General features: G+C 35.8%; 1 protein-coding gene across 1 annotated transcript; it reads right to left on the reverse strand.

Annotated features, from left to right (window-relative positions):
* Window positions 1-5,616: 5,616 nt before the first annotated feature.
* LOC113352377 lies at window positions 5,617-11,741 on the reverse strand. Its single transcript, XM_026596203.1, has 2 exons — window positions 11,328-11,741; window positions 5,617-5,733 (listed from the first exon to the last, which is right to left on the reverse strand). Exons 1-2 carry the CDS (start codon window positions 11,739-11,741, stop codon window positions 5,617-5,619), a joined length of 531 nt encoding a protein of 176 aa, XP_026451988.1.
* Between the last annotated feature and the right edge of the window lie 1,300 nt (window positions 11,742-13,041).

Raw genomic sequence — 13,041 nt, forward strand, 5'->3', positions numbered from 1 at the left:
ATGGAACGAAAAAATACAAAATTATTAGGTTTACCGTGTTTGCCTTCTCTGATACCAATTGAAAAAACGGGGGACACCACCCAATATTTCGCTTAGCAATCTGTATGGACTAACTCCGAAATACTTTGCTAGAGAATCAACTAGACAGTCAGACTCAATCTAGATAAAAGTATCTCAAGGAGTTAATATCTCTCTCTTGATTTGATTTTTACTCAAGCTAAAAACAATATTGAGTCTTTATCAAATACAAGGAATACTTGGACGGTACCAAAGACCAATATCCAAGGATCAATCAATATCAATCAACAACTAAAGGTTGGATTTCCAATTGATGATCACGAACGCACAATCTGTATTATTTCAATTATATAAAATATAATGCGAAAAAGAAATAACACAAACACCCGAAATTTTATTAACGAGGAAACCGCAAATGCAGAAAAACCCCGGGACCTAGTCCAGATTGAATACACACTGTATTAAGTCGCTACAGACACTAGCCTACTGCAAACTAACTTCAGACTGGACTATAGTTGAACCCCAATCAGTCTCCCACTGATCCAAGGTACAGTTGTACTCCTACGCCTCTGATCCCAGCAGGATACTGCGCACTTGATTCCCTTAGATGATCTCACCCACAACCAAGAGTTGCTGTAACCCAAAATGACAGACTTGATAATAAATAGATCTGTCTCAGCCAGAAAAGCCTATAAAAGGATAAATCTGTCTCCCACAGATAAACCCTAGGTTTTGTTCCGTCTTTAGATATAAAATCAATGTAACAGGAACCAATTGATAATCCGGTCTTATATTCCCGAAGAACAGCCTAGATTAATCAATCACCTCTCTACAATCCTTCCTGACTACACAAGCGGATTGTCGAGGAATCACAAACAGTGAGACGAAGATGTTTCTGACTTCTTTATATTTCCTATCAGAGAACTCTCACGATCTCAAGCCAATCAATCGATTGTACTCGTACGATAGAAGATGCAAGATCAGATCACACAACTACGATAAAGTAGTATCGGTCTGGCTTCACAATCCCAATGAAATTTTTAAGTCGTTAACCTGAAATTAGAGAAGAAAATCAAAGGTTAATGGAGATCGACTCTAGCGGGCGCACTAGTAGCACACAGACGTGTGGGGATTCGTTTTGCACAATACTAGATGTCTCCTTTATATAGCCTTCAAATCAGGGTTTTGCCTTAGTTACAAAGAAATCCATATTCACCGTTAGATGAAAACCTGATTTAGATTCAAGCTAATATTTCTCAACCATTAGATCGAAAACTTAACTTGTCACACACACTTGGGCAGACGTTTACTGGGTTTGTGAAAACCATGCCCAAACGTGTACGTGTATGTTGGTTCAACATAGTAACCCAAAAGGTTAACCATATGAGCATTTCATATTAACCTTGTTATTCTTCACCATAACTAGTTCAATTGACTCAAATGAACTAGTTACAGAGTTATTCAATTGCTATGAGATCTTATGTAACTTCACAAGACACAATAGAAACAAAGATGATTCGATTCGATTGAATCGGCTTATGAACATTATAGCCACGGTTTTCATAAAGCATTCCTTAGTAATTTAATGTTTCATGTTCAGAGCACATCTTTAGATCATAACCTCTTAAGTTCACAAACAAGTTCAAGGACTTAAGTTAATCGGTTGAGTTTTCCAAACTCAGCGGAAATTCTCAGGATGAGAACTTCCACCAGTTTGCGGACTAAGTTCGCGGACTTAGCACACAAACGAGTTTTGGAAAATCCCAGCAGAAATTCTCGGTCGAGAACTTCCGAAAGTTCGCGGACTGAGTCGGCGAACTAGGTTCGCGGACTTGGCAAGCCAATTCCACAATCCTTCCGATTTCTCTTGATCAACAAAGTTCGAAAACTTCGGTTCAAGGAATACATGGTTATGTAATCTAAACTCTCGTTTCAATCATTGAGACATTCTCAGAGGACGTTGTGTAGACGTTATTCACATACCGATTCACGTCAAAGCAATTCTCAAAGTGATTGAAACTTTTCATGACTTTCGTCACTAGGTGAAGATAAACTTGATCAAAGCGAAACGCTTTACCAATACACGATTTTGAGATAAAAGATAAGCAATGAATGCTCAGCTCGAAATGTCAAATGTGTATGATCTAGTCTATATAGCATACGATTTTTGTCTCATAAGAAGTAGGAGATAGAAGAGATAGACTTTTGAGTGATAGATAAGTTCAAGTCTCCACATACCTTTTTGTTGATGAAGTTCTACGGTTCCTTGTATAGATCTTCGTCGTTGTATGATGAATCGCCATGAAGTCTTTGAGCTCAACTACACTTTTCTATCCTAGTCCGAGACTTAGCTATGTAGGCTAGAAATCAAGACTTATAGTTTTGATCACTAACATTGACAAACATGCTTGAGATAGCAACGCATGCGAGGTTGACCGAGCTATGCCCTAACAGTAACAAAACATTACATATGCTAACAAAGCACAGATGAAGGAACACATAAACCAACCTGAAACATTTCGTTCCTTTCATCAATAAAAGCTGCATGAAATTTCCAGCCGCATTATTTTATCGCACACTTAGCCGTGAACCTAGAACGTTCATTGTGTGTTACAACCATGTTGAAACCAGTGCGAAATATGTACTTGGTGTAAGCAATCCTGACTTCCTTAACTCCTTCAACAAACATGTTAGATCATTGCTCGGTCGAACTTGCAAGCGTTGCTATCTCAAGCTTGTTTGTCAAATTTAGTTGATCAAAACTATAAGTCTTGATTTCTAGTCTACTTATAGTTATGTCTCGGATTATGATAGAATGTGTACTTGAGCTTTAGACTTCACGACGTTCATCGATTGAAGACGAAGATCTACTGAGGAGAGCTTGGAGGAATTTCATCAACAAAAGGTTGTGAAGACTAAAACTTATCTATCACTCAGAAGTCTATTATATTCTATCTCCTAATGAGACTAAGTCGTATAGCTATATAGACTTTTACATTATACACATTTGATATTTCGAGCTGAGTTTAACTCGGCTATCTATTTCTCGAAATATGTATTGGAAGCTATTTGCTTTAGCTATGTTCATCATATTCTTGACGAGTTTATTTGGAAACAATTTATTTGTTGGAAACTAAATAATAAGTCAAAAGATGACCATGTGAAAATCGCCTTGAAACATTTTACATGATTTGTGTGAGACAATCATTTGATGTCGACTCGAAAAGTTTCGTATTGATCATTCAATCACTTGAAAATTACTTATAAGCTAATAGTTTGTGTGAAACAGCTATTTTCGTCTTTTAAGGATGTTTCAATGATTGAAATAGGAGTTTATAACAATTAACCTTTGTCTGGATATAGCATAGTATGCATACCAGTTTGCAAACTGTGGTGGTATGATTCAGGTCCGGAAACTTTGTTTGCATACCAGTATGCGAACGCTTTTAACTGTCAAAGTCCGGGAACCAAGTTCGCATACCAGTATGCGAACAGTTTTACCCGAGTTAAGGTCCGGGACAACAGTATGCATACCGGTTTGCAAACTGCTGGACAAGACCAAAGTCTGAAAGTTGTAGTTTGCGTACCCGTTTGCGAACTTAGTGGTTAAAGTTCTAAAATTGGTTAAGTATGTTTTCATACTCATGAAAAAATACATTTATGAGTTAAAGAATGCAATCTTTGCAAACCGTGGATTAATGTTCATGAATTGAGTCTTATGAATCGATCCGATTTTGATTTAATTGGTTCATATATATTTATGTGAAATAGTGAATAATTCTATTTGAAACACAATTAGATTGATTATCTTTCATGATTGATTGGTCATCATAGTTGATCTAGAAGTGTTAGATGAATGTGGTTAAGACAAAAGTGTTCATATGGCTAACTTCGGTTAACTATTATTGAGCCAACTTAATATACACGTTTAGGTACGGTTACTCGTATCTAAATGAAGGTATATTTCATTTGTGTGTAACAAGTTATGACCATCTAACGGTGGAGAGATATTGCTTTGGTTTTAAGCAGACTTAACTTGAATCTTAAATCATGTTTTCATTTAAATGGTGAATATTGAATGCTTTGTTACTAAGCTATCTTAGCTTTGATTGAAAGCAAACCCTGATTTGAAATACTATATAAGGAAGAACTCTAGCAACTGGAAAACCTAATCCCGACACTTTCCTGTGTCCTAGTTGCGACTAGAGTCGATTCTCCTTTAACCTAGGTTTTTCCAAAACCATTATAAATTAACGACTTGAAGACTTCATTTGGGATTCGTGAAGCCAGACCCAACTATTTTTCTCTGTAGTTGCGTGATCTGATCTTACTTGTTTTATCGTATTGAGTACTATCTTTTCTGAGATTAACTTGAGATTTATCTCCGATATGTAAGATATAAAAAGTAATCACAAAGCTCTTCGTCTCATTCTTTGTGATTCCACAATAACTTCTTCTGCTACCATATAGTTAGTTATTGTGAGGTGATTGATAATTCTAGGCTGCTCTTCGGGAGTATAAGACCGTATTATCAATTGGTTCCTGTTCACCTTGATTTATCAAAAGACGAAACAAAACTTCATAGGTAATTCTGTGGGAGATAGATTTATCTATCATAATAGACTTATCTGTGGGAGACAGATTTGTTTATAAGTCTTCGATTTTGGGTCGTATCAACTCTTAGTTGTGGGTGAGATCAGCTAAGGGAATCAAGTGCGCAGAATCCGGCGTGGTTCAAGAGGCGTAAGGAACACGACTGTACCTTAATTGGTGTGAGACTTGGTTAAGGCTCAACTACATTCCCGTCCGAAGTTAACTTGTACTAGGCTAGTATCTGTAGCGGCTTAATACAATGTGGTGTTTAAATATGGACTAGGTCCCGGGGTTTTTATGCATTTGCGGTTTCCTCATTAACAAAACTTATGGTGTCTGTGTTATTTATTTTCCGCATTATATTTGTTTATATAATTGAAATATCACAGGTTGTGTGTAGATCAATCAATTGGTAAATCCGATCTTGATTGTTGGATAGTAATTGATTGGAACTTGGGCATTGATCTTTGGTACCATCAAAATTATTTCTCATATCAATCGGGCTCATAGATTTCTATCTGTTCGATTGCAGATTGTATTGAGAAATTGAGACATAACTCTTTAGGATATTTTTTGATTGAGCTCGCTTTTTAAGTTGGTGCTCTCGGAATTATATTGGAGCTAGTCCATACAGATTTCCGAAGGAATTATTGGGTGTGGTTGTTGTACCCACGCTTTTTCAAAACACATGACCAATCTCACCAAGGACCTTATGCCAACCATCCGATAACAAAGGTTTTGCACGTTTTCTCCAATCTTCCAAATACATTCCAACTGATTGATTGTTCCTCGAATACGTACTAGAACCATTAGTAATAGAAGAAGATTACCTAGAGCTAGATGAGGAGGCTACATGAGTAACATTTTGTAAGAAAATATCGAAACCAGTCTTCTTTTTACTATGTGTGAGCGATGTAAGAGCTAGAAGGGAATATCACAGTCAACCAGAAGATATTTCCCACCTTTTCGGAAGAAGAAACAAATACCAAGTGGAGTAAATTGCTGTCACTGCTTGCAAACTTCGACCTTAAACTCATCAAGTATGGTTACATCAACACAAGTGGTAATAAAATCTGAAAAGTAGCGAAAAACATCAATGCAACTCACAGCATCCATAGCACCCTGAAAAAAACAAACATACACTAAAAATATCAAAATACGCACTAACGCAATTCACTTGGGGGCATTGCCCCCTCGTGATAAATATATCATATGCGGCAAGTAAAACATAAAATGACCAATCAACATAATCAACAAATGAAAACAAGAGAAATATGTGTAAAAGATATGTCTTAAAAGATACAAATGCTACAACTGTTTTACAAATACACATGCAACAGGATATATAAGTGTAACTTCAAGTTACACATGCTAAAAATACAAAGATGTGTAACCTCAAGTTACACATTTTATAAGCATGCCTACATCAATTTGAAGTTGTTCTTCTGAAACAAAATTGTTTCTTCATCCTCTTCTCAATATCAACAAAAAATAAACAAGAAATTCACAACAAATTCTCAGATTGGACACGCAAGAACAACAAATAATCGAAAAAAATTGAAAAAAAAAAGTTGAAATCAAACCAAAATAAAATTCGAACATAGATTTGTTGTTTTCCTTCTTCTGAAACAATGTTATTTCTTCTTCATGTTCTCAGTATCAACCAAATCCTGTTCTCAGTATCAACCAAATAAAAAAATCAAAATCAAAATCATAAAAGTCCAAATCATAAAAATCGAAATCAATAGAATTCATAACTAGATCAAAAACACACCTATGTGAATTTCTCTATATTCCGAACTGTCTTCTTCCTCTTATCAGACTCAACAAAATCCAAAAAAAAATAATTAAAATCAGTAAAATATCGAAATCAAAAAATCAATCTGAAAAACTAGTGAATCAAATCTATTTGTTACAAACAGAAAAGATAAATTGATACAAACCTATTTGTTGTTCTTCAATGCAGCGTCTTCGTCTCGTCAGATCTGAAAACCAGTGAATAAATTCAACGAATTGAGAAACAACGAATGTGTTGTTCTTCCTCCCATCTTCAACACAGCAAATTAAAAACAATGCACTTGTTGTTGTTCTTCAATGCAACGATTGTGTGAAGAAAAAATTCGAATTCATGTCTGAAGATTTAAAATCATGAAGAAAAAATCGCCGGAGAGCAAAGAGAAGAGAGAATAAAAGAAGATCTGATTTGATTTTCTGTTGTTGTTGTTGTATAAAAAGCTATCAATAGTGGAGGTTATTTTTGGTATTTTAAATTTTATTTTAAAAGTTGATGACGTCATCAATCAGGGAGAATTCGAAATCCGGTCCCAAAATTAAAAGTTTTGGGCCTAAAAATATCAAAAAGTAAACTATGAAGTTGATAGTGAAAGATCCGTTTTGTGGGGCTTCTCTATGTTGAATCCATATAGTAGAGGATTATAATAGTTTTCACTTTAGTTAAAGGTTGTATTTAATTTAAGTAGTGGGTGCATTTAGCCATTTAGTCCCATGAATGCACTATCCACGTCCAAACTACAGTCCAACCTCGATAAACGAATGTTCGATAAATGAATAACCTCGTCAAATGAATAATTTTTTCCAGTCCCGACTTGGGCCAAGGTGATAAATGAATAACCTCGCTTAATGCATTAATGAATAAAAGAAAAATTGAATCCTTAAAGACCCTATAGAAATATAAACGAATAATCACTAAATTATATATAAAAATACATATAAGAATAAACCAAAACGGGCCACGAGTTATAACCCCAAAGATGTCACTATCCACATACAAAAACTCCAACAACAAAAATTGTTCACAAAAACCCCATTTAACATAAATTGTCTATATTAACCTTCTAGTTTAAATCACCCCAACAAAAATAAAAAACAACCCCACCTTTAATTTTAAATCACCCCAACAAAAATAAAAATCAACCCCACCATTAATTTCTATTATATTATCACCACCACAAAATAACACTACCAGCAGAACCACCACTATGCCGCCACCACTGACCACCGCCGTCGCCAAAAACAACCACTGTCAACCGCCGCCGCCGCCGCCACCGACCACCACCATCACCACCTCCACCGCCGCCAACCACCATCGCGCCACCACCTCCGCCGCCGCCAACCACCCCGCGCCACCACCTCCACCGCCGCCAACCTCCACCACGCCACCACCTCCACCGCCGCCAACCACCACCGCGCCACCGCCGCCACCACCACCACCACCGCGCGCCGCCACCACCCTGCCAACCACCACCGCGCCAACGCCTCCACCACCACCGCGCCATCGCCGCTGACAACTACCACCTCGCCACCACCACCACCGCCACCCAACACAGCGCCACCACCTCCATCCCCGAAAACCACCACCGCGCCACCGCCGACCACCACCACTGTCGCCAACCACCACCACCAGCAACACCACCATTATCGCCGACCACCACCACCAACCAGTCGTCACCGCCACAAAAAATGAATTTCATTGATCAATATTCAACAAAATAAGAAAAAAATGATGAAACCAAACCGAAAAAAATGATGAAACCAAAATTGGTTTCACCAAAACTAGATTAGGTTTCATCATTTTTCCACATATTGTCATTTCGCCAACACAGCTTCAATGATGAAATCAAACCAAAATAAACTAGGCAAAAATGATGAAACCAAAATTGGTTTCACCAAAACAAGATAAAACCTAATTAGGTTTCATCATTTTTCCACATATTGTCATTTCGCCAACACAGCTTCAATGATGAAACCAAACCAAAATAAACTAGGCAAAAATGATGAAACCAAAATTGGTTTCATCATTTTTCCACATATTTTCATTTCACCAACACAAACTTCAATGATGAACTGAACCTGCCAATAGATGAAGAAAAAACTGGTTAATACATGACGAATGCATTTGATACTATAACGTGCCCAGGATAAAAAATCCCACATAAACCAAAAGATCTGATTAAATATAGATAGTCGGCTTGCATAATACAATTTAATGTCTAAAGCATAATAAACTGAACACAAATTGGAGAAACTACTAATTCACAAAAAAGACAATAATCTTAGCACGGTAATGACATTGAAGTATATATTCAAGGAAGTCAGTCTCTCTCTCTACCGAATTTCTGCTTGTTTAGTGGAGCTCTGGAGCTTATGCTTCAGATATATGGATTTCTCAGTACTTAAATATTGATGGTATAGTTAGTCTATGGTAAATTGCTAATGTCGTAAAACTTAAAGTGATACTGTAAGTAGAAGGCAACCATATACCCGGATAGAATCTCTTACTATAGTACCCAATAAGGCATGAATCCTGCAAAGACGTGACTAAGAACTACGACATTTTCCAAAAGAAATAATGCAAAAAACAAATCAACAATTTTATACATGATGGAGCAGCGACGGACAGACCTCATTGCATATATAGGAATTGTTTATTAAGTATAAAGCATCTTTGGCAAGGAGAAGTTCAAAATTTATGCCTAACTACTATTATTTTCTGTAATTCATAGATTAGTATCTAGCAATTCAATCCACAATAATATGTACATACTTAAACAACAATTTCTTATTAGGAAGTGGGTAAATTATGATCAGGTTACAGGTATTACCTTAAGGGATAAAATCCCACTTCCTCTGCAACAAAAACTAAACCACCAGATAACCCTCTCCATACATCTCCACGATCAATCATGCAAATCCACCATGGTTTTCCTTCTCGGAAACCTCTATGGCAACCTCAATATCATCGCATCCTCAATATGGATAGGTAAATGAGTTGCCTATACCCAGATAGAAACTCCTGCCTTTGTAATGTCGTGACCGTTCCGTAGGATCTCTCCAGCTGAAGGATTTGAGAAACAAGCTAACATTCTTAAGAAAGTGGATTTTCCTGCACCATTTGCTCCTGTTAACACGAGTGCACCTCCGTCATGGACTGATGCATTAATGTTTCGAAGAATTAGTTGGCATTTCTCATGCATGAGACATTGTTTAGCAGCATTCTAGGAAGTGGTGGTTTTCTTATAAATATTTTAACTCCAAAACGTCATCAACCTAAAAAAGTAAAACACACAAATTGCGAATGAAAACATAAAAAAACACAAAACCCCAACTCAGAAATCAAATTCCCTCAAAAATCCAATACAATTGAAAACACAAACCCCAAACTCGGTAAATCAGATTCCCTTAGAACTTCAAAACAAATGATGAAAACACCAGTCACCAATTTATATTTTAAAATTGAACAACATCATAGTATAATGAATCCAATTACTTCAAAAGAAAAACACAAATTAAAGATGATGGAAACCAAAATTGGTTTCACCAAAACTAGATGAAACCGAAATTGATTTCATTATTTTCCACATATTTTCATTTCACCAACACAAACTTCCAAGTCTGTGTCTGTAACTTTTGTAAGTTAATTAACCTAAACACATCAAATTCTCAACAACTGAAATGTCTATTTCATTTCTATCAACAACTGAAATGTCTATTTCATCTCCATTAAAAGAATTCATCATCAGTTCACTCCATAACATCTCAAGGCATCACCTTCATCATATTTGTAGCTTCATAATCCCTGCAACTCATCATAACCTAAACTAATAATCACAACTATCAACTGCAGTTTCAAGGACATCTATAACTCTATCAATTGATCTACTACATCTCAGTAAATATCTTTCTAGGTCCAACCCATTTACCAAACAGCAGCATCAACTCAATCTTCTAATTTGTTAAGAAACATAACAATCTCTTCCACTATTTCAACTTAAAATCAGATCCCTCTTCTTAACTCATCAGAGATTCAAATTCATCAACATCCTTTTCTCAATCATCTCCTTCTTAATCAAACCCCTCTCCCTAAATTTTGCAGATAGATCAATATCAAAGAAGAACCCTAGTTTCTTAATTTAGGGAAGAACATAAACCATAATTCTCTACGAAATTAAAATTAAACTTCATACTACCATCTCTACTTCAAATCAGAACAAACCCACTTTAATTCTAACAAACCATTGAGATTTAATAAAAAAGAATCAATCAAAACAGAAACCCTAAATTTGACCTCCGATTTACCTTTTATGTGAATTCTGATTTCAATAATCGATTCAACAACATCACTCTCAATCAAAGCAAAATTAAACTACAGAGATACGAATTACAATGAAGAATTAAAGAGGTTTGATGCACTAAACCCTTTTTAAGAACCACGATCTAGATTTAACCCTCTTTCTCAACTATTACGGAGAAGAAAACCAAATTTTGAAGACGAAATTGATGCTGGTGGTGACGTAGGTGTTGCTGCTTGTGGTGACGGAGGTGTTGCTGCTGGTGTTCGTGGAGATTTGTTGCTGCTGGCGGTGATGGCGGTGGGGAGAAGGAGACGGAAGAAAGAAAGAAGAAAATGTATAAAGGGTATGTTTGGATTTTTATAAAATAAAAAAAAAACTAAATTTACTCATTATAATTTGAAGTGGGGTTTTTGTGCCACTTTTTAGTCAAATAGTTTTTATTTATTAAAGATAATATGGCTGGATTTTTTGCTCCATAAATTTCGTCACCCTGGTGTTTTATGACTAGTTTTGAAACCAAAATACATAATCAGTAAATTTTACATAAAAATATATGTAGAAATAAATTCAAAAAAATTCATCTATGGTTGATTGTGTTTCTCTTCCACCCAAACAAAAATGCACCGCATCCTTAATTTTATGCAATGCTTCCACAAGTTCTGGAATATTTTGCTCGTGTTGTAGCAAGTAAATTTTTAAAGTAACTATCGCTTGAAAGGCATCTTTAGATGACACATTTGGTACGACACTACTATCATCTGGTTCAAGATCATTCTCATCATTCATTACTGACTCAATAATTTCTTCGTTTGTTGGAAATTTCATGACTGCATCATTCTCGTTCCTATAGTTTAAAAGATGTTCGACGTCCATCACATTTCTATAACGTAAATTAGAAATGACTCCAGTTAATCCTTGGATATCTTCTTGTAATTGGCCATTTTCTGGTTCGGGAACATCAATATCTTCATACCAAATCTTACAATGACGGAAACAGTTTGCAATTGTTTTTGTCATCACATCAAATCTCCAAGCCATGGTAGCAAAATTAATTGCATCCAAAATGTTAATCTTTTTAAGATTTTGTGGATCAACTTCAAAACTTTGCAGGATGCTAGAATAAAACGACGCCTATAATGAACTTTGAATGCTCGAATAATCCCAGCATTACGTGAATTTTAGATATTGTGTTAGGGGGTAAGAATTTTGACCAATACCCTTTAGGTACATTTGTACTTCTTCTATTATACAATTTAACTTTTTTTCTTAATTAAAAAAGAAGGCTATTATTGGGGCGTCACCATCCAATAGAGGGGCTTCACTTGGGTATTTAGTGACCAAAAATCTGGTTATGGGGTACTTTTGATTTAATAGCAACTGTCCAAACTACCCTTCAATTAAAATTAAAACTTAAAAACAGAAACAAAACCTAATTTCTATTCTTCATTCTTCACATTTCAATTGCTCTTCTTCTTCCTCTCCTCTTTCTCTTCATCCTTTTCATCGTAAATCCATTTGAATTCATTTCATCGAACAAAACCATCTTTGTTTACTTGTTTTTGTGCTTAAAATATGTTAGGTTGAATGAAATCGAAGTAAAATTAGGGTTTTAGTTACTTTTTGCTAGTGTTACGTCTGGGTACGTTACTAGATTTTTGAACCGTAATTTAGTTTTTGAAGAACTTACGTCTAGGTTTAGTTCAATTCAACCGTAAACTTCGATTTGCATGTTGTATTACGTCTAGGTTTAGTTGAATTCCAACCGTAATTTTCAATTTTACGTTTAGGTTTAGTTGAATTCCAACCGTAATTTTCAATTTTACGCCTAGGTTTAGTTTACTGAATTTTCCTTTCGTCAACCTAGCCGTAAATTTTAATTTTACGTCCAGGTTCCTTTTAATTCCAACCGTAGAAATTGATTTTACGTCCAGGTTTAGGTTGATTCCAATCGTAGAAATTGGTTTTACGTCCAGGTTTGGATTGATTCTAACCGTAAAAATTATTATCTAATAAAATTGAATTAAATTATTAACTAAAGGGATGTTCGGTCATTACAAAATTATTTGAGATAAGAGATTTTTAATATTATTTCTGGGTGACCCGTTTTTGTCCTATTAGATGACGCCCCTTTAATGGAATGTGACGCCCCAATAATAGCCTTCTTAAGAAAATGTTGTCTAAACGAATAAACATTTGTACGTCGAAAGCGTGTCCAAGCAAAACAGCACGAGGGGCGCACGAACGGTGTTTCTGTTGCCGCGTCCGACGCGGACACTTATCCTAAATAGCTGTGTCGGTGCTTCCCCGAATCATTAAAGCCTATTCCTAGGATAACTTA

This window comes from Papaver somniferum, chromosome 1, assembly GCF_003573695.1.
Source record: "Papaver somniferum cultivar HN1 chromosome 1, ASM357369v1, whole genome shotgun sequence".
Classification (NCBI taxonomy): Eukaryota; Viridiplantae; Streptophyta; class Magnoliopsida; order Ranunculales; family Papaveraceae; genus Papaver; species Papaver somniferum.

Coding starts and splice junctions, on each gene's coding strand:
- LOC113352377 (XM_026596203.1), bottom strand. CDS start 11,741: ATGGCTTGGAGATTTGATGTGATGACAAAAACAATTGCAAACTGTTTC. Junction 5,734..11,327: donor TGCATAAAATTAAGGATGCG/GTGCATTTTTGT, acceptor TGTTTTTTTCAG/GGTGCTATGGATGCTGTGAG.